The sequence below is a fragment of the Schistocerca piceifrons genome, chromosome X (genome assembly GCF_021461385.2).
Source record: "Schistocerca piceifrons isolate TAMUIC-IGC-003096 chromosome X, iqSchPice1.1, whole genome shotgun sequence".
Taxonomy (NCBI): Eukaryota; Metazoa; Arthropoda; class Insecta; order Orthoptera; family Acrididae; genus Schistocerca; species Schistocerca piceifrons.
In genome coordinates, this window is record NC_060149.1 from 818,095,326 (window position 1) to 818,117,348 (window position 22,023).

Below are 22,023 nucleotides of genomic sequence, written 5' to 3' on the forward strand. Positions count from 1 at the left end.
ACGAGTGATTTTGGAGTTCCAATTGCCAGCTTACGCAGCGCCCTTCGTCTCGTTTTGTTGCTGACAAGGCTCGCGAGTATGACATTCAGTTCTGCACTGACTTTTGCTGCTGTCTTCCTCTTATTTTCCGCCACAATGCTGTTCAATGACCGTCTGTCACCATCACTCAACACACACACTTTCGTCTGCATTGTGACTTTTGATCAAACATGCTTTTCTCAGGGTGTTTCCATATTTTTGTCCAACCCCTGTAGCGCTATGAAACTTAGTCCATACCTAAAAAGAACTGCTAAGCATAATGGTTCAAATGGCTCTGAGCACTATGGGACTTAACATCTATGGTCATCAGTCCCCTAGAACTTAGAACTACTTAAACCTAACTAACCTAAGGACATCACACAACACCCAGTCATCACGAGGCAGAGAAAATCCCTGACCCAGCCGGGAATCGAACCCGGTAACCCGGGCGTGCTAAGTATAGTACAGAAACTACACTACTGGCCATTAAAATTTCTACACCACGAAGAGGACGTGCTACAGACGCGAAATTTAACCGACAGGAAGAAGATGCTGTGATATGCAAATGATCAGCTTTTCAGAGCATTCACACAAGGTTGGCGCCGGTGGCGACACCTACAACGTACTGACATGAGGAAAGTTTCCAACCGATTTCTCATACACAAACAGCAGTTGACCGGCGTTGCCTGGTGAAACGTTGTTGTGATGCCTTGTGTAAGGAGGAGAAATGCGTGCCATCACGTTTCCGACTTTGATAAAGGTCGGATTGTGGCCTATCGCGATTGCAGTTTATCGTATAGCGACATTGCTGCTCGCGTTGGTCGAGATCCAATGACTGTTAGCAGAATATGGAATCGGTGGGTTCAGGAGGGTAATACGGAACGCCGTGCTGGATCCCAACGGCCTCGTATCACTAGCAGTCGGGATGACCGGCATCTTATCCGCATGGCTGTAACGGATCGTATAGCCACGTCTCGATCCCTGAGTCAACAGATGGGGACGTTTTCAAGACAACAACCATCTGCACGAACAGTTCGACGACGTTTGCAGCAGCATGGACTATCAGCTCGGAGACCATGGATGCGGTTACCCTTGACGCTGCATCACAGACAGGAGCGCCTGCGATGGTGTACTCGACGACGAACCTGGGAGCACCAATGGCAAAACGTCATTTTTTCGGATGAATCCAGGTTCTGTTTACAGCATCATGATGGTCGCATCCGTGTTTGGCGACATCGTGGTGAACGCACATTGGAAGCGTGTATTCGTCATCGCCATACTGGTGTATCACCCTGCGTGATAGTATGGGGTGCAATTGGTTACACGTCTCGGCCACCTCTTGTTCGCATTGACGGCACTTTGAACAGTAGACGTTACATTTCAGATGTGTTACGACCCGTGGCTCTACCCTTCATTCGATCCCTGCGAAACCTTACATTTCAGCAGGATAATTCACGACCGCATGTTGCAGGACATGTACGGGCATTTCTGGATACAGAAAATGTTCGACTGGTGCCCTGGCCAGCACATTCTCCAGACCTCTCACCAATTGAAAAGTCTGGTAAATGGGGGCCGAGCAACTGGCTCGTCACAATACGCCAGTCACTACTCTTGATGAACTGTGGTATCGTGCTGAAGCTGCATGGGCAGCTGTACCTGTACACGCCATCCAAGCTCTGTTTGACTCAATGCCCAGGAGTATCAAGGCCGTTATTACGGCCAGAGGTGGTTCTTCTGGGTACTGATTTCTCAGGATCCATGCACCCAAATTGCGCGAAAATGTAATCACATGTCAGTTCTAGTATAATATATTTGTCCAGTGAATACCCGTTTATCATCTGCATTTCTTCTTGGTGTAGCAATTTTAATGGCCAGTAGTGTAACATTCAACTTCGTCAAAATAAGCAGGGAGGCAAGGGAGCCAAAACGAAACAAAAAGAAACATTTTTAGGACTTCTGAATAGTAACATCAAATGGTTGAAATGGCTCTAAGCAGTATGGGACTTAACATCTGAGGAGGTCATCAGTCCCCTAGACTTAGAATTACTTAAACCTAACTAACATAAGGACAACACACACATCCATGCCCGAGGCAGGATTCCAACCTGCGACCGTAGCAGCAGCGCGGTTTCGGACTGCAGCGCCTACAACCGCTCGGCCACAGCGGCCGGCTTATTAACATTACTCTTATTGTTTGCTACCAAAGTGATGCCGTTACTGCACGTGGAACACCCGCCAAACGAGTAATTTAGGACATCCGAGATAAGCTCGCAATATTTTTACTATTTTCTCGCCGTTCTGTATCACTGGCGGACGATAACATCTAAGTTAATTAAAAGATGAGCTGCTGATACGCCACAAGAGACATGAATGGGACCAAGTGAAGAACATCTGCCACTACGTTTTGAAATAAGCCGTAAAGTTATAGCGAAGTGAAGTTGTACGTATTGTTTCAGTGTTTACACGGTATCTAACGTACTCTGACAATGAATCACGAGATTTATCTACATCCACAACATTCTTCACTTCGTGGAGGGTACCCTAGGTGGCACAAATTTCTTTTGCTCCCATGTTTACTCCATCCGTAGATGGGGCGTAGCAAAAAATGATGGTTGCGCGCTTCGGGCTCAGATAGATGTACCTAACGGTTACTAACATGATTTTCGATCGAGTCTGCGAATAATGAGTGTAAATACAAGAATGTGATGAACATCGTTTAATAGTCTATTAGTTACGCCACGAAGCGAAGTGAATTCAAGGGAAGAAATAAAATCTGTTGTATGTGGGAGAACAGAAAGCGACTTGTCAGGAGAATTCTGCCGAGATTAACATATTATGGAAAGACACTGTGTACAGCAACAGCACATATGTAGCCTATGTCTATCCGAATGTTTATTAGAGTACCGTGTAAAAATCAGAAGTAAATCGACCAAGAACTTTTCGAGATTTTTGCTAACAGATTTTCCCCTTTATATATTCATATAGATAATAGTTCTGAAAATCAAATAGATGACACCTATAGTCATTTGGCCCCAATTAGCAAAGTACTCGTACGACCGTTGTGTCCAAATTCAATGATAATTTTTACGAAGAAATGTTCAGTCCCTTTGGTATTCATCATTCTTTCTCTCTCTTTGCAACACGCCGTTTCCTACCCTTAACTGAAATACTTGCGTTACGAAATCTGCACGTTGGGCGGCGTTTAAGGTCAAGTGCTTTTGACTTCAGACTTGTTCCATTCAAGAAAAAAATGTAGCAAAACGATCGGTCTGCACTAATGCTATATGAAAATGTTTTACCTTGCAAAGACAATATTACACCTGTAAGAAAGCAATGATATATGAAATAAATGAAATGAATAACAATCATCAGCTATATAAGGGAATGACGACAATGAAAACTTGTGTCGGACAGGGACTCGAACCCGAAATTCCCAGTATAAGCGAGAAGTTGCCTTAATCACTTCTGTTATCCGTACACGATTCACGGCCAGACCCAAACTTCCATATAACGTTGTTCCTCTGTCACAACCTGTTCTCTTATACACATTACGTAGCTGATGCACGCGTGTCCGATGAAACATTGCGTCGGTCTTCTTAATAAGGCAGACGACGATATCAGGCAGCGACGTTCAGTTCAAATGTCCTCCTCCGTACGGGAATGACATAATATGTAGGAGTGCAGGTTGCTACGCAGGGACGACATTTGGAAGTTTGTGTTTCGCAGTGAGTCGTGCTCGGAAACTCTAATTCGCTTAAATTGAATGGATAAATCGGTCGGGATCAGTAGTGTACGGTGCATGAGGAAGACCTCTCACGATGCTCGATTTATGAGGATAGTAGCTTCGGTGTCATTATTTCGCCTAGTTTTAATCTGGGAACGGGTGATATTACAGAGTTTTGACGATTCAGATTGCCTAATAGTATTCTAATCATACGCCAATCCATCTTTCATAATATACAGGTCTTCTGTTAAAATCTCCAGCGAGAAAGGAAACGGCCGGCCGAAGTGGCCGTGCGGTTCTAGGCGCTGCAGTCTGGAACTGCGAGACCGCTACGGTCGCAGGTTCGAATCCTGCCTCGGGCATGGATGTGTGTGATGTCCTTAGGTTAGTTAGGTTTAACTAGTTCTAAGTTCTAGGGGACTAATGACCTCAGAAGTTGAGTCCCATAGTGCTCAGAGCCATTTGAACCATTTTTTGAGAAAGGAAACGAAACCGCCCATTTTCACAGCACAGTACAATATTTTCTTTTCTCGCAGTGAGTTTTAAAAGAAAGCCTATAGATTGTGTAAAAATATGTAGCCTATGTCAATGCGAATGTTTATTAGAGTTGCGTGTAAAAATCGAAAGCAAATCGACCAAGAACTTTTCGAGATTTTTGCTAGCAACATCTCCCCTTTATATATTCGTATAGATCATAGTTCTTTAAATCAAACAAATGACACCTACACTCATTTGGCCTCAATTAGCAAAGTACTTGAACAACTGCTGATTCCAATGCCGGCCGGAGTGGCCGTGCGGTTCTAGGCGCTACAGTCTGGAGCCGAGCGACCGTTACGGTCGGCCGGTGTGGCCGTGCGGTTAAAGGCGCTTCAGTCTGGAACCGCGTGACCGCTACGGTCGCAGGTTCGAATCCTGCCTCGGGCATGGATGTGTGTGATGTCCTTAGGTTAGTTAGGTTTAAGTAGTTCTAAGTTCTAGGCGACTGATGACCTCAGAAGTTAAGTCGCATAGTGCTCAGAGCCATTTTTATTGATTCAAAATTCAATGCTAATTTTTAAGAGAAATGAAATGAAATATATTGTCGTGTGGCCAGGGCCTCCCGTCGGGTAGACCGGTCACCTGGTGCAAGTCTTTTTAGTTGACGCCACTTCGGCGACTTGCGCGTCCATGGGGATGAGATGATGATGATGATGATGATGATGATGATGAAGGCAACACAACACCCAGCCTTGGAGCGGAGAACATCTCCAACTCAGCCGGGAATCGAAACCGGGCTCCTTGGCATGACATTCCGTCGCTACCGATGCGGACAAAAAAAAAAAAAATGTTCAGTCTCTTTGGTAATCATTATACCGGAGAATAAAATGGGCTGCATAGCTCCGAACAACTTACGGCACACGTTGGGCGGCGTTTGAGGTCAATGCAATATCGTATTTTACCGAATATACCAGCCAACGACTTTCAATTAAAATGTCTCCCTCCCCCCCCCCCCCCCCCCCCCCATCGAGAATTACATAATGTGTGTATGAGTACAGCTTCTGACGCAAGGACGACGACATATTGAAGTTTAGGTCTAGCCGTGAGTTGTGTTCGGATAGTCAAAGCGCTTAAGGCGACCACTCGCTTAAAACGGGAAATCCGGGTTCGAGTCCCGGTTCGACACAAATTTACACTGACGTCATTCCCTTGTACAGTTGATCGTGATTCGTATTCTCAACTGCGAATACATTTCCTGTATTTAATAACGGCTGTAGTTGCCGCGGTGCCTGCTCCTTCGGGCGTGTCTCCATGTCCAAAGAATCACAGCATCATTCTTGTTAACAACAAGGCACTGCAATATCGAAAGCAATATTATAGTAAAGATCTCCTAGTATTGGCCACGGCTTTCCGAGTTGTGTTTGGTCGTTTGGTAACGATCCCCGACGCTCTACAGTGAATATGAAACGTGGAACTACAAAACTAAGAAAACCAACGATCTGTACAGCTGACAGGAAGCTCGCCAAGTGAAGATATTTTGTGATTATCTTAATTAGAAGTGAAGAACACAGCTGGGTGCAAAGGATGTGTAGGAAGGTCGTGAACTTTCTCTCCCGAACGGCCATTACCACGACCGACCGTATTCAGTCAGTAGAAGATGAGTAACACTGTGCAGATCGTTATTAAACGGGTTTGTACAGTTGGTTATGGACGAATTTCTTCCTTCCTCTGTCTAGGCTGTGGGTGTCACCGATCCGTGACCACTCGGGTTCTACAGTACCGAAAGGGGACATTTTTTCCCTTCGTTGTTTAAAATTGCCTGAATTTCACTGGTTAAAATGTGCCTTCACGATTAGTAGGTACGCCAAGCCTCGGTTTTGACATCTACATCACTACTCTGCCATTCACATTAAGGGCCTGGCAGAAGGTTCATCGAACTACCTTCAAGCTTTTTCTCTACCGTTCCACTCTCAAAAACCGCGCGGGAAAACGAACAGTTAAATCTTCCTGTGCGAGCTTTGATTTCTCTTATTTTATTAGGATGCTAATTCCTCCCTATGTAGTAGGGTGCCACTATGAGGAGAAAGTTGGTGATTGAAATTTCATGAGAAGATCCTGCCGCGACGAAAAACGCCTTTGTTTTAATGATTGCCATCCGAATTCGTGTATCATTTCCGTGGCGCTCTCTCCCTTATTTCGTGACAGTACAAAACGTGATGCCCTTCTTTGAATTTTTTCGATGTCTTCCGTCCATCCTGTCTGACGCAGATCGCACACGACACAGCAGTACTCCAGAACAGAACGTGCCAGCGTACTGTAGGCAGTCTCTTTAGTAGACCTGTCGCGTTTTTCAGTGTTCTGAAAATAAATCGTAATCTTTGGTTTGTTTTATCCTCAACATTAGCTATGTGAGCGTTCCAACTTAAGTTATTCGTAATTTCAATCCCTACGTATGTAGTTGAATTTACAGCCCTTACATTTGTGTGATTTATCGTGAAACCGAAATTTAGCTGATTTTGGTACTCGTGTGGATAACTTCACACTTTTCGTTGTTTAGAATCAATTGCTATTGCAAGAACAAAGAGCCTATACTGGTCGAGGCGCAATAGGCGGACTGGAAACGCCATACTGCGTGTGGCAGTGGCGCTGTAGGATGATTTCACTGCCACTGCGGCTCTCGTGTGAGGAAGGAAGCAGCAGCGACAATTTAAAATACACGCCTGGCGGCTCTGCCAATCTCGCGAAGTGGCCAGCATCGAATGCGAGAAGCGGAGAGTATTGGTGCCTCGGTCCAGCTAGCGTCGGTGCCAGCACAATACACGAAGAAACTTCTCTACGCCTCATCGCGTTCCGGAAAGGGGCGCAATTGGCACGCGGAGCGGACCACTTCGCCGGAAGTGTCGGCCGGGACAGGCGTCGCCATCTCTTCCGACAGTCTTGGCAGATGACGGCAGTGCTACCAGCACAGAGTGGTACGGGCTGTAGGTGAACGAGTAATGCGGGAGACAGGATGGCAGGAGAGTGTTGGCAGGGAACGGGGCAGGGGCACTCACCGCGAGGCTGTCGTCGAGCTTCCGCTGCCACTGGTCCGAGCGGTCGATGAGCGCGTTCCACTTGTCGGACAGCTTGTTCACCTCCCTGCGGATGCTGCGGGTCAGCTCGCGCGCCTGCTCCTCCGCGCTGCGATAGCCGCGGGAGTCGCCGTCCAGCTCGCGGCCCGCTGCAACACACCCAAAACCTAAAAATGCTGCTTCACATGTCTGCATTTTCATTTATGTCATTTAGTCAATATATCTAGTTATAAACGTCTCGTTTAAAAAGCATGTCGCCGACTTCTACTTAATGCAATGGTTGTGTTATGTTGTTTCTTTCTCGAGCCTTTTATCTGCTTAAGGGAAGGGTGTGCCTGGTAGTGAGGGCAGGATCTAGGCTGTTTAATCGTCGGTTTTACGTGCCTTCGCAGGGGACGATTACGAATTCGTAAGGATCAAAGGCAACTCGAGAACACCGAAGATAATGATGAGAGAGACGATTTTACGATTTGGGAATCCACAGCCTATACAGAAATATTTTTTAAAAATACAGAAAGCTATCAGAAACTTCTAAAAAAGTTTTGGTAGCCGCATTAGCTGTTAGTAGTTCCTTTATTACAGGATCGTACACAACCGGTTTCGCGACGGTTTAATCGCATCCTAGGGTGTATAGATAAAGCTAATTTAACATTGGTTCGTTAAAAATACACTGTCTCTCAGAGTCCTGGTGGCGCTCGTATTGCCAGAACCGCCTGAATTGGATGAATACAAGACGTAATATCAAAAATTCCGCCGGCCGAAGTGGCCGAGCGGTTCTAGGCGCTTCAGTCTGGAACCGCGCGACCGCTACGGTCGCAGGTTCGAATCTTGCCTCGGGCATGGATGTGTGTGATATCCTTAGGTTAGTTAGGTTTAAGTAGTTCTAAGGGACTGATGACCTCAGAAGTTAAGTCCCATGGTGCTCAGAGCCATTTGAACCGTCAAAAATTCCAAACCGAGGGAGGTGGCGCAGTGAATAGCAAACTGGACTCGCATTCTGGAGGGCAACGGTTCAAATCTGCGTCGGACCATCCAGATTTAGATTTTCCGTGATTTAGCTAAATCTCTACAGGCAATGCCGGGATGGTTTCGTTGAAAGGGTACGGCCGATTTCCTTCCCCTCCCTTGACACAATCCGAGCTTGTGCTCTGTCTCTAATGACCTCGATGTTGAAGGCACGTTAAACCCAATCTTTCTTCCTTCCAAAAATTCCAATAGTTATCAGGCGCAGGCAGTGTACACGAACAATGCGAGCCGCGGGTATGGAGCGGTGATGAAAAATCGACAAAAAAAAAAAAAAAAAAAATGGAGCGAATGGCTCTGAGCATTATGGGATTTAACAAAATGGGTCTGAGCACTATGGGACTTAACTACTGAGGTCATCAGTCTCCTAGAACTTAGAACTACTTAAACCTAACTAACCTAAGGACATCACACACATCCATGCCCGAGGCAGGATTCGAATCTGCGACCTTAGCGGTCACGCGGTTCCAAACTGACGCGCTTAGAACCGCACGGCCACACCGGCCGGCGGGGGATTTAACATCTGAGGTCATTAGTCCCCTAGAACTTAGAACTACTTAAACCTAACTAACCTAAGGACATCACACACATCCATCCCGAGGCAGGATTCGAACCTGCGACCGTAGCGCAGGATTAGAACCTGCGACCGTAGCGGGCCTGCGGTTCCAGACTGAAGCGCCTAGAACCACTCGGCCACACAGGCCGGCAAAAATCTACAAATGCCCACGAAAGCCCCATGGTGGAGACGTGACTATCTGTGAAGTAGGAAGGGCAGGCCTCCAAACAGCACAGTTGAAAGTGTCACTGAAACCGCCTGCGCGCAGTGCGCCCGAGAGAAGCGGCCAACAAGAAGTACTACTGGCTCATACCAACACCGACTCAAAGGAAGGCCTCGGCGCTTGTTGGTGACGTCACGTCAGCTAGGCACGGCGAAAGCCAGGTCTGTTGCAGGCAGAAACGCCTAGGCGTGCTTATCACTATAAATCTCTTATTTTTGGACAAAATGTTTGGTATTGTTTTGGATTCTGCAGTTTTATTTAGATGAAAGGTTTTCTTACTATCGTAAAGCTACAAATGAAGATCATAGTTCTGTATTACTGAATCCTGTCGAAACAAACGTAGATCAATATGAGAAGATACTTTGCCCCATTGCAAGCTTCGGAAATTTTACATTCAAGTAACTATATTTACTTGAACCATTTTGTTATCGAAACTTACCCCGACCCCCTTACAATGAACTCGTTTCTTTTATTTATTTATTTATTTATTTTCGTTTGACATCGTCACTGGAAGTGTGAACTAATTTACATGCGTAAATGTCCAACTGTTGCCAGTCATTAGATTACAGTCGTTTTCAACGAAAGGAATTCTAAACAGGAAACAAAATAGCTTCATACATCGAAAATACTGCAACATGCACATTAGAAAAGATAAATATTCCCCTCTTGCAACTGAAAGGAGAAACTTTATAAGATAAAAAAATTTTATTTGATAAAACAAGTAACTCTCTTTTGCCTCTTCTTCTGTCCCCCACCCCCTCCCCCAACGTGTAGAATCGCAAGATATTTCATTAACATTCAGAGTTCCTCACCCCATAGTCAACCAAGATACCTAAAGAAGAGCACCAATATGTTAACAGTTTCTTGTAAAAGCAACCGTGTACAAACGTAACTTCCTCAGATTTACAAATAAGGTAAAGAAGCACGAATTCTGTTGCCTCTGGACGCTGAAGTTGTTTTTGTATGTCAATCCTTAAAACAGGTGGACATTTAAGTTCAGGAGTACACTATTTGTTTAGAAGTGTAATGAATTGCACAATTAACTGATTGCAGAAATCCCTCAGAACAATGTGTGTTGGTCAACTACCGCCAATAGTTTCACATTTTCCTGTGTCAGAGAGGGGGACACCACCATTATGAGTATACCTGCAACAGACCTGGCGTTGGCCGTGCCTAGCTGACGTGACGTCACGAACAAGCGCCGAGGCCTTCCTTTGAGTCGGTGTTGCTCACACCCGCGGCTCGCAGTGCTCGTGTGCACTTGCCGCCCCTGCTAACCACTGGAATTTTTGGCGCGTTATCTTGTAACCGTCCAATTTAGGCGGTTCTGGCAATTCGAACGCCTCCGAACGTTGGAAGACCGTGTATTTTTAACGAATCAATGATAAATCAGTTATTTGTATAAACATGAGGATACCATTAAATCATCGTGAAACTGGTTGTGTATGATCCTGTGGTAAAGGAACTACTAGTGCGGGCACCAGAAGATTTTTAGAATATTTTAATAGTTAAAAAAAATTTTTTTGATGTTTGTGTAATGAAGAAATAATTCTATAAATAAATCTTAAAGAGCAACGACATCTTGAGAACATGGAAGGTAACGAAAAAAATAGCTCCACATATATTTTTTTAAAGCACTAGCGGAGTGTATATACTGTTGGAATGAAACTGTGTGCCAGGCTGGGATTCGACCGCGGACCCCTACAGTAGAGTTCTGATTAGCCGTCTGAGCATATCCACTCCTCGCGGACCAACTCGGAGCTTCTACATGTTGCCGGCTGCTCTCCTTTCCGCAGGGTGGGAGCATGCATCCGGGAACGAATCCAGGCGCCGCACACAGTTTTAGCATCTAATAGAGATTCATTAAATTACTTATCGACATTTCTTTAAATGACACATACAAAAATACTGAAAGAATTTGTTTCATGTGGAAGAAATAAAAACAGGCAATCAGTTGCAAAATGGACCGTTTATTCAAACCCCTTGACCATGTTTTCGATGTTTATGAAAAACGTCTTCTTCAGAAGAACACCCCGGTTTGAGGATTTTCAATGATGATGATGTTTGGTTTGAGGGGCGCTCAACTGCGCTGTCATCAGCGCCTGTAAAAAGTCCCAATTTTTACACAATCCAATTTCTTTCATACACCAATCTAGCCACTGACACGAATGATGATGATTAAATGATGAGGACAACACAAACACCAAGAATATGTGAGATGCTCTTGTTTTCCGCCAAAAGAAACTCAGTGACAGCTCTCTGCTTGAAAGGCACCTTCTCTACGGACGCCAGTTTGAAGACTTTGTATGGCATCGCCACCAATCGGAACGTCATGAAATTATAGGGCTGAAGCGGGAATATTCCACGATGCCCCACAACAAATTCCACATTTCTTCCCCCACAACAAATTCCACATTTCTTCAACCAGAATTGGTCTAGAAAGAAACTGTGTAGCATTACTTATTGGTCGCCCCTCGTAGTACAGCCACACTAGGTGCAGTGTGTTCCTGGTGCGGCAACGATGCATTTTTGGACGAGTCCTGCCAGTGTAGTCGATTGCGCGGATCGATTAGAACTACACGACCTACCTGAAGAAGATGCGAGGCAGCAGTTCTGGCATTGTCTTCTTAGTTAACATTTCTGCACACGATTATAAAATGTGTTGCAGTGACAGAGTGATACGGCAATGGAATCTGCAAGTCCGTGTGCAAAGTCTAGTGAGTGACGTCACCTACGAAAATCGTAGAGCAGAATGTCAATGAGAATTTGAGTCACGCTCCTGATCCAGCGACATTATCACTCCGCCGCTTTGCTCGACAGTATCGAAATACTCATTGCCATACAAATTTTTATCATGTAACGCGTGGTTCAATATCGATCGGTGATTGTTAAAACGAAAATAAAAATAGCAGCTTCAGCGCGATGTATCGGCCGGATACGTCTACTATTTCTACTACAAGTGGTGAATATTTTTAAACGTATTATATTACCCACATATATGAAACAAGTGAGCCAAAAGCAAGAAAGTGAAGCTTCTTCGTTTCTCTCTCTATTCCTGGTTCTGCACCTGTACACAAACATCGAGCGTCGCGGAGCAGTGATTCAGCGAATGGACTCGCTTTCGTGAGGAGCGGAGTTCGGAGATCTGTCCCGTCCGACCATACATTTAGGTTTCTTACAAGTTAAAGAAGTCGCTTCAGACAAAATGTTGGGATGGTTCTGTTGAAAAGGTCACCATAGATTTCCTATCCGACTTCTGCATAGCGTTAATGTATGACTGTTGTTACGTCTTACACAAAGACAAAAATTTCCTATTTCTAGCTCCAGTAGATGCATCCTGATTCTTCAGCCATATCCAGACTTCAAAACATGTTTGGAACCTCATAACACATTACAAACATAGAAAACTTGAAAAGATAAGACACCAACTTTCCCCATTACTTCTGCCTCAAGACTCGCATAAAGGCGAAGGTTGTACCAGAGCTGAAAGTACCCCAGGTTTTTGTACACACATTCACAAACGCACAGCGCAAGTTCTTATAAACAGCTCGAAATTAAGGAATACATAGTCCTTTAAAATAAACACTCAAATATAGAGCCTCTGACAACTATTTTAAGAGGAAATACGACGAAATTTCTCTCTCGGTCTATATGCTGTGCCACAATGCCCGTTTATGAATAATTTCAGCTTTAGCGTGCAGTGACGAAAGTGAAGTTGAAGTGCAAGGCAGGAGTCTCGGCTGCTTGCAAACGAGGATTTGGAGTAAGACACACCGTATGACGGAGTCGACGAAACATTATCCAAGCGCCGTTTATTGACACAAGTCGGAATTAGCGACGAATAAACTCTGGCCGTATTTCTGTCACGCGTGAGCCTCCCGTTAGCATCGCTGTGTATCAACGTTACGTTAGTCTTGTGGGAGAAGCTCAATTAGCTCTTGCCAACTACTGAAAGACGACATCTCAGAATACAGTTGCAGTAAGATACCAACTTTTTCTTTCTTGCACTAAAAGACAACATGTCAACATTCTCTAAAGTCGATGAAGGTCAAACAGTGGGAGTATTTTTTTTTCCATTAATGTTAGGGTTTCTGCATTCGCAAATACGTATTAATGATTGCTCTTAGTGACTTTAAAACCAGCATTATCTGGCGTTAGTTTATGCTGTGAAAGCTACGTTTACTAACACCGTCATTCTGAGTTGTCTTCATCATACCATACAAGTAATTACAACACAGCCAGAAACGAACTGATCAAGAAAGACAAACACAAATTCGTCCGTCGAAAGTTAGTCAGATTTTAGTGAAACGGCACTTCTACGAGTATCTGATGTTACGTGCAATTCCATATTTTTGGACCTGCAAAAGAAAGTATTTAGGATAGACAGTTTTTTAATGAGTGGGCTACATCTTTTGAACTGCTACAATTACGAAACCTCGGCAGATGTTTTTGGTCACCTCTTATATTCTCGATGGATGAAAATGTAAATATGATGCAAAACTAAATCTAAGTGATCGGTATAGGGCAGTAAAATGTAGTGTCTAAAAGATATTTACTGCGCACGAAGTGTGTAACAAATCACAGTATTCTGACAATCACTTGTAGCTAACTCAGTTTTCTTTCAACGTTCTCTAAAGCCTTACTCTTTCACCCGAAACTGTTAAATCTTAGGTAGCATTTGAAATAGTGATAAATAGTCTGTTCCACAGCCGTTATATTTTCTTTATATCGCATCGGAACTTACTTTTCAGTTGACTATCGCACGAAGCTGTTGCTGCTCACAACATACAGTGTCCAGCGACAAAGCAAACTATGTTGCTGCATGGATAGTACATCTAGCTGATCGATCTGCGGAGATACTAAAGCGAGTTCGAGCGGTAGTCATGTAGTTTTAATTATCATCTCGACAAAATATATTTGTGTAATTTATTTTTTGTTTATTTTCAGGTACAGGCAGTGAACGAAAATATGGAAACACCACAAACACAACACATTAGCATGCCTAATACGTTGCAGGAAAACTGTTGGCATTCAAAACAGCCTCCAGTCGATTCGGAATAGAAAAATATAGGCCATGTACGTTTTTCAAAGGAACCTTACACCACTCTTCCTATAAAATAGTGGCGAGTTCAGGTAACGTTGATGAGGTGGGCAGCGATTACCAACCCCTCTCTCCGAAGTAGACCTCAAGGTCTCAACGATACTGAGATCTGGTCATTGTGGTGTCCAGGAGACATGCGAATAATAAATTTCCTTGAGACAGAAAAGCTTCTGTCGATAAATCGTGCGAAACTCAGCTTTTTCTTTTCTCACATGATATCCTACAAACTATAGATGGAAGGCAACAGGCAGATTCCATACTCCTAGATTTCTGGAAAACGTTTGACAAGGTGCCCCAGTGCAGTCTGTTGAAGGTCCGAGCATGCGGTTTAGGTTGCCAGATATATGAGTGGCTCGAAGATATCTGAATTAACAAAACTCAGTCAGTCATCCTCGACGGCGAGTGTTCATCAGGAACAAGGGTAACGGCAGGAGTGTACCATGTAGATGCGATAGGAGCTCTCTTATTCTCCATATACATAAATGATCTGACGGGCAGAGAAAGCTGCAGTTTGGGCTGTTTGCTGGTGACGCTGTGGTGTGCGCGAAGGTGTTGTCGTTGAGTAACTGTAGGAGGATACAAGATGAAACAGATAGATGGTGTGATGAGTGGCCTCTTGCTCTCAGTGAAGAAAAATTTAAGTTAATGCGGATGAGTAGGAAAAACAATACTGTTCAAAATGGTTCAAATGGCTCTGAGCACTATGGGACTTAAACATCTGAGGTCATCAGTCCCCTAGAACTACTTGAACCTAACTAACCTAAGGACATCACACACATCCATGCCCGAGGCAGGATTCGAACCTGCGACCGTAGCGGTCGCGCGGTTCCAAAACAATACTGTAACGTTCGAATACAGCATTAGCGAGTTGCCTCTTGACACACTGACATCGATTAAATATCTAGGCGTAACGTTGTAAAGAGATATGAAATGGAATGAACACATCAGGTTCATAGTGGGGAAGGCGAATGCTCGGCTTCGTTTGATTGGGAGAATTTTGAGAAAGTGTAGCTCATCCATGAAGGAGACAGCGCACAGAAACGCTAGTGCGGCCCATTATTGAGCACCGTTTGAGTGCTTGCCCCCTCCTTCCCCCCCCCCCCCCCCCCCCCCTCCTTCCCTTGGTGTTTGAGGGCGATTACATAGATAAGACGCGAGAAATTATGGCTCGTACAAAGTCTTTTAGATAGTCTTTTTCCCTTCGCTCTGTTTGTGAGTGGAACAGGAAAGGAAATTAATTGTAATGGTTCCCTCCGCCATGCACCTTATGGTGGCCTGTCAAATGTGTATGTAGATGTAGACAATTCATCCCCGTGCTTTCAAACCCAGTCCTTCACGACGAGAGCTGTGTAAACATGGGCACAAACAAACAATGTACCATGGGTTGTACCTGATCAGCCAAAATGGTCACCTAATCCTTGGCAGTAATGCTAACTGGCGGAGTACCCATGAGGCACATGGAATACAGCGCCATGGGTGCACAAATCATCACCGAACCCCTACCGTGTTTCACTCCTTGGATGTGAACTCGGGTGGAAGCTGAAAACAGCGTGCAATAAGACTCATCCGACTAAATGAATTTCTTCCATTGCTTCGTAGTCTATGTTTTACCGCTTCGGCACCACGTTTTTGTAAATTTGCATCACTGATAAACAGCGTTGGAATTCCAACTCGCCCTGAAATTCCCAACTAACGGAGCTTTCTTCGTGTTGTTTCGGTGCTTACAGGGTAGCAATATTCATTTCTGCAGTGGCTTTTGCAGCCGTCATCCACTTATTTTTCGCCACAGTCCTCTTTAGTGACCGTCTGTCACGATCGGTCAAAACGCCGGCCGAAGTGGCCGCGCGGTTCTGGCGCTGCAGTCTGGAACCGCGAGACCGCTACGGTCGCAGTTCGAATCCTGCCTCGGGCATGGATGTGTGTGATGTCCTTAGGTTAGTTAGGTTTAACTAGTTCTAAGTTCTAGGGGACTAATGACCTCAGCAGTTGAGTCCCATAGTGCTCAGAGCCATTTGAACCATTTGATCGGTCAAAACACACTTTCATCCACACTGTGACTTAGTGGTGACATTTTCCCGCATATCTGAATGTGGTCTAAATCTTCACTGGTTACGGAAACACTCACCATACGAGCACCAACAATTTGTCCATGCTCTCACAACTACCCAGAGCATTGTTCTGACCACAATTGACACTTGCGACGTATTGAGGACACTGCACAGGTGCTGTTTGTGGTCAAATACAACAGCGCAACCCGCAAGTTGGCTAGTTCCCACTCTCACGTTCAAGTTTGCATTTCTCTCCATGTTTCCGTATTCTTGTACGACCCCTGTTAGAGGAGCCAGAACAAAATGGCGGAGCCCGTAGATAAAGTGTAGTATCGTGGGTTAATTCGTTTCCCGTGTTTGAAAGAGAGCAACGCTGCAACACTGCATGCTGAGCTGGTGAAAGTAAACAGCAACAATGTGCCGTTATATGACACAATGTCAAGTGGCGCAGACGCTTCCAGTGTTGCCAGACAAGACTGCACCGCGAGGAACGGACTGGTTGAACAAGCTTCTCTCAAGACCCACAGTCGCAAGAAAAGTGAAGGCCCAGATGTTCGAAGAGCGTTGTATCACAACCCAGGTGATAAGAGAGAGGGCGAAAAATCAGACATGGATCAATTTTCAACATCGTGCACGACGTTTTGAACATGAAGAAGGTCGCCGGCCGCTAGATTCTGGACTAATCACACCTATTCAAAAAGTCCGCCCAACTAATGGAGCGGCGGAAATAATGCAACTGTGACTTCTTTAGCCTTCCACTGACCATGGACGAGTTTTGGATGTATCGCTATGACTCGGAGGAATGAGAGTAAAGAAAACATGTGGATTCACCAGCGCCAAATGGCGAAGACCCAAACATCATCTAGCAAGGTTTTCTAGGAGTCTCTTTTGGAGACTTCCCAGGTGTAGTGCTACTAGATTATGCTTGGAGCGGGCAAATTGTCACAGGTGCGTACTACCGAACTCCTGTCGAGGTGGTTTTGTTACTCGACAACGCCGCATCTCATTCTGCACAGGACAATGACACATGCTACTTATTTAGGCAACCAAATTTTGACTGACCTCACGTATTCTCCTGACACGGCACCCAGAGACTTCGTCCTGTTTCCTCGAATAAAGAAACCACTGCGTGGCAGGCATTTGCAGACCGATGAGGAGCTGATTTACGAGGTACAACTTTTCCTGGACAACCAAAATACAGACTTCTACAACCAAGGTCTCCATCGTTGGGAAAAATCTATCGCGTTGAACGGTGAATACGTATACGCAGACTAAGAACATCGCCGAGTTTCGTGGTCACGGCACGAATTTTTCCAAATGATAATTAAAACTTTATGACTACCATCGTATGTTTTTTTAAGCCATTTCATAACAGGTGGAAAAAGAAGTAAAGTGGTATAACACTTGCAAGTGAGAGTAGGCCGGCATTACTTAGTTTCACACCTTATTTACTCAAAAATACAGCCCAGCTGGGCTGAGCTGAGCTCAAACAGCACTGTGTTCGTAGGCTTCGGGCTCGCATTTAGCACTGTCACGAAGAGGAAGGAAGATAACCGTGTCATTAGAGATGAAGTACAAGCATGGATACGGGAACGAGTGGGAATTAAATCGACAGTGTCCTTTTCAAAGAAACCGTGAATTAGTGAAACGACGAGAACCGGAACGCCGGATGGGAATTTGCACTGGCCACCCAGAACATTATGACCACCTACCTAACAGCCGTTCTGTCCACCTCTGGCACGGATAACAGTGGTGACGCGTCGTGGCATGAAGCAATGAGGCCTTGGTAGGTCACTGGAGAGAGCATCACCACATCCGCACACACAATCACCTAATTCCCGTAAACTCAGGGGAGCGGGGCAAGAGCTCATGGTGTCACGTTCAGTCACATCCCAGATGTGTTGGATCGGATTCAGATCTGGCGAGTTGGTGGACCAGCACATCGGTTGGAACTCGCCACTGTGTTCCTCGAAGTACTCCATCACACTTCTGGCCTTGTGACATGGCGCTTTATCTTTCTGGAAAATGCCACTGCCGTAGGGACACATTATCGTCAGGAAGGGGTGTACGTGGTCTGCAACCAGTGTACGATACTCCTTCGCCGTCATGGTGCATTGCACAAGCTCCACTGCACCCATGGATGCCCACGAGAACGTTCGCCAGAGCATAGTGAAGCCGCCACCAGCTTGACTCCGTCCCGCAGTGCAGGTGTCAAGAAGTTATTTCCCTGGAAGACGACGAAATCGCGGCCTCCCATCGGCATGATGAAGAAATGGCTCTGAGCACTATGGGACTTAACTGCTGAGGTCATCAGTTCCCTAGAACTTAGAACTACTTAAACCTAACTAACCTAAGGACATCACAAACATCCATGCCCGAGGCAGGATTCGAACCTGCGACCGTAGTGGTCGCGCGGTACTAGACTGTAGCGCCTAGAACCGCTCGACCACTCCGGCTGGACATGATGAAGAAGGTATCGGGATTGATCAAACCATACAACGCTCTGCCACTGTGCCAACGTCCAATGGTGAAGGTGACATGGCCATTTCAGTCGAAGATGCCTAAGTCTTGGTTTTAGCATTGGCACATACAGGGTTATTACAAATTATTGAACCGATTTCACAGTTCTACAATAACTTTATTATTTGAGATATTTTCACAATGCTTTGCACACACATACAAAAACTCAAAAAGTTTTTTTAGGCATTCACAAATGTTCGATATGTGCCCCTTTAGTGATTCGGCAGACATCAAGCCGATAATCAAGTTCCTCCCACACTCGGCGCAGTATGTCCCCATCAATGAGTTCGAAAGCATCGTTGATGCGAGCTCGCAGTTCTGGCACGTTTCTTGGTAGAGGAGGTTTAAACACTGAATATTTCACATAACCCCACAGAAAGAAATCGCACGGGGTTAAGTCGGGAGAGCGTGGAGGCCATGACATGAATTGCTGATCATGATCTCCACCACGACCGATCCATCGGTTTTCCAATCTCCTGTTTAAGAAATGCCGAACATCATGATGGAAGTGCGGTGGAGCACTATCCTGTTGAAAGATGAACTCGGCGCTGTCGGTCTCCAGTTGTGGCATGAGCCAATTTTCCAGCATGTCCAGATACACGTGTCCTATAACGTTTTTTTTCGCAGAAGAAAAAGGGGCCGTAAACTTTAAACCTTGAGATTGCACACAACACGTTAACTTTTGGTGAATTGCGAATTTGCTGCACGAATGCGTGAGGATTCTCTACCGCCCAGATTCGCACATTGTGTCTGTTCACTTCACCATTAAGAAAAAATGTTGCTTCATACCTGAAAACAAGTTTCGCACTGAACGCATCCTCTTCCATGAGCTGATGCAACCGCGCCGAAAATTCAAAGCGTTTGACTTTGTCATCGGGTGTCAGGGTTTGTAGCAATTGTAAACGGTAAGGCTTCTGCTTTAGCCTTTTCAGTAAGATTTTCCAAACCGTTGGCTGTGGTACGTTTAGCTCCCTGCTTGCTTTATTCGTCGACTTCCGCGGGCTACGCGTGAAACTTGCCCGCACGCGTTCAACCGTTTCTTCGCTCACTGCAGGCCGACCCGTTGATTTCCCCTTAGAGAGGCATCCAGAAGCTTTAAACTGCGCATACCATCGCCGAATGGAGTTAGCAGTTGGTGGATCTTTGTTGAACTTCGTCCTGAAGTGTCGTTGCACTGTTATGACAGACTGATGTGAGTGCATTTCAAGCACGACATACTCTTTCTCGGCTCCTGTCGACATTTTGTCTCACTGTGCTCTCGAGCGCTCTGGCGGCAGAAACCTGAAGTGCGGCTTCAGCCGAACAAAACTTTATGAGTTTTTCTGCGCATCTGTAGTGTGTCGTGACCATATGTCAATGAATGGAGCTACAGTGAGTTTATGAAATCGCTTCAATCATTTGTAATAGCCGTGTACATGGGTCGTCGGCTGCGGAGGCTCATCGTTAGGCGTTATCGGTGCACTGTGTGTTCGGAAGACACACTTGCACTCTGCCAGGCAGTAAGTTTTTCCTGCTTTACCAGTCCGTCCAGCCTACGAGTCCAACATCTGTAATGAGGGGTGGCGAACCAAACCCACGACGTCTGAACGTGGTTTCACCTTGGTTTCGCCACGTGTTGGAGACACTTACGACAGCACTCAACGAACACCCGACAACTCGTGCAGTTTCCGAAATGCTCGTGCCGAGCCTCTTGTCACAATCTGCCCTCGGTCAAACTCTCACAGATAGCGCACCTTGCCCATTCTACACACGGACAGCACGCACACTGATACTACATGCACAGTTCGTGCGTCTGATTACTAATGATTCCTCACCAGGCGACATTACTATCGCCTGGACAGGTTTATATTGATAGTAGGTCGGTGGTCATAATGTTCTGGTTCATCAGTGTAAAGAGAGTTTACGGACTTCCATTTTGAAACATTTTACTTACATTGATTGACATTCGCTATATCTCTGTACTCCTTTTATACATCATTAAATGAAGAAAAACAATGCATTGTTCCATTCATAAACAACATCTCTCTCAGCACGCTGGTAGAAAGAACATTATTAATCACGAAGCTGAACAATTGCCCTTTATATAATACCTCATTTCAATATGTTTGATCATTTAAGAAATATTGTGTGTATTCACGTTACTTAGCAGACATGGTATACGCACAATTTAACGGATAGTGTCATACCGCCCACTGAAATGCATTTCGCGTTCTCCACGAGACAGCTGTTTATTTAGATGCAAACTGTTTTCCACAGTTTCTTTAGGAGGAATTTTATAAAGTCTCATTGACCATCATAAAGGATATATATACTCCGATTACCAGCGGATTTCAGACTGTTCCGTATGCCTAACGTGGTCTTACACTATACTGGACGAATGTACATATTTTTTCCTTAAGTCATTGTAAGAGCGGAAAGTATTCTTTCTCCCCTAGAAAATGTCAGAGGAGAGATAAATAACGCTCCGCCACACTTCATACGTTGGATATCGTGGCAACTAGTAACATCATTCCAGGCAACACACCGCTGTAGTTGCTACGTTCCTGTTTTCGCTGCTAGGTGGCGGAGGCAACAGGCGCCAATGTGTGCCCGACACGCGAAGCTCAGGATGCCGGCAGAGAGCTTATCTCAGGTGAACGCGTTACAGTACACCCTGACAACCTGCAGCACCCAACCGCCGTCCTTGTAAGTGCCCTCGTCACGCCGCCTGTGGCAAATCTATTCATCTCTGCACAGCTCGAGGCTGCGAAACTGTGCTCCAGGCTGCATCGCACCGTCAACAATTCTTGCACAAAGTTGATGAGGAACAAAAAATGCGTTTATAAACGTCGGAAAAAAGCATACTGTTTGACACCAAATTTAGGAAAAAATATAGAAATTATCCTGTCTGTGGCATTATTGTGTAGTATTCAGTCTAGCGACAGGTCCGTGTCTTCGTACGGAGAATTTGTGTCACCAGTGTTTCTTGTCTTCAGCTTCGTCCTTCAGTCTTCTGTATCTCCTTCTACCTCTCATGTCACCCAAATGTTGCGTTCTTCTTTTTCCTCGTCTTGTTGTTCCTTTGATCTTCCCTTCGATGAAGTCGTGTACGAGCCCTTCGTGTCAAAATATGTGTTCGATCCAGTTGGCCTTTCTCTGAAGAACTGTATTCAGAATAATTTTCTTCTCTCCTATTCTTCTCAATACATCGTCGTTTGTCATCCGATCTGTCCACTTGATCTTCTCTATTCTTCTCTAGAACCGCATTTCAAAACTTTGCAGG

At 45.2% G+C, this 22,023-nt stretch overlaps 1 protein-coding gene across 1 annotated transcript in view; it reads right to left on the bottom strand.

Moving 5' to 3' along the window:
* Positions 1–22,023, bottom strand: part of LOC124721679 (dystrophin-like) — a 286,684-nt gene that overhangs the window by 69,189 nt on the left and 195,472 nt on the right. Inside the window, exon 5 of the mRNA XM_047246753.1 lies at positions 7,273–7,439. Within this exon, the coding sequence (XP_047102709.1) occupies positions 7,273–7,439 (167 nt within the window). The remainder of the gene's footprint in view (positions 1–7,272; positions 7,440–22,023) is intronic.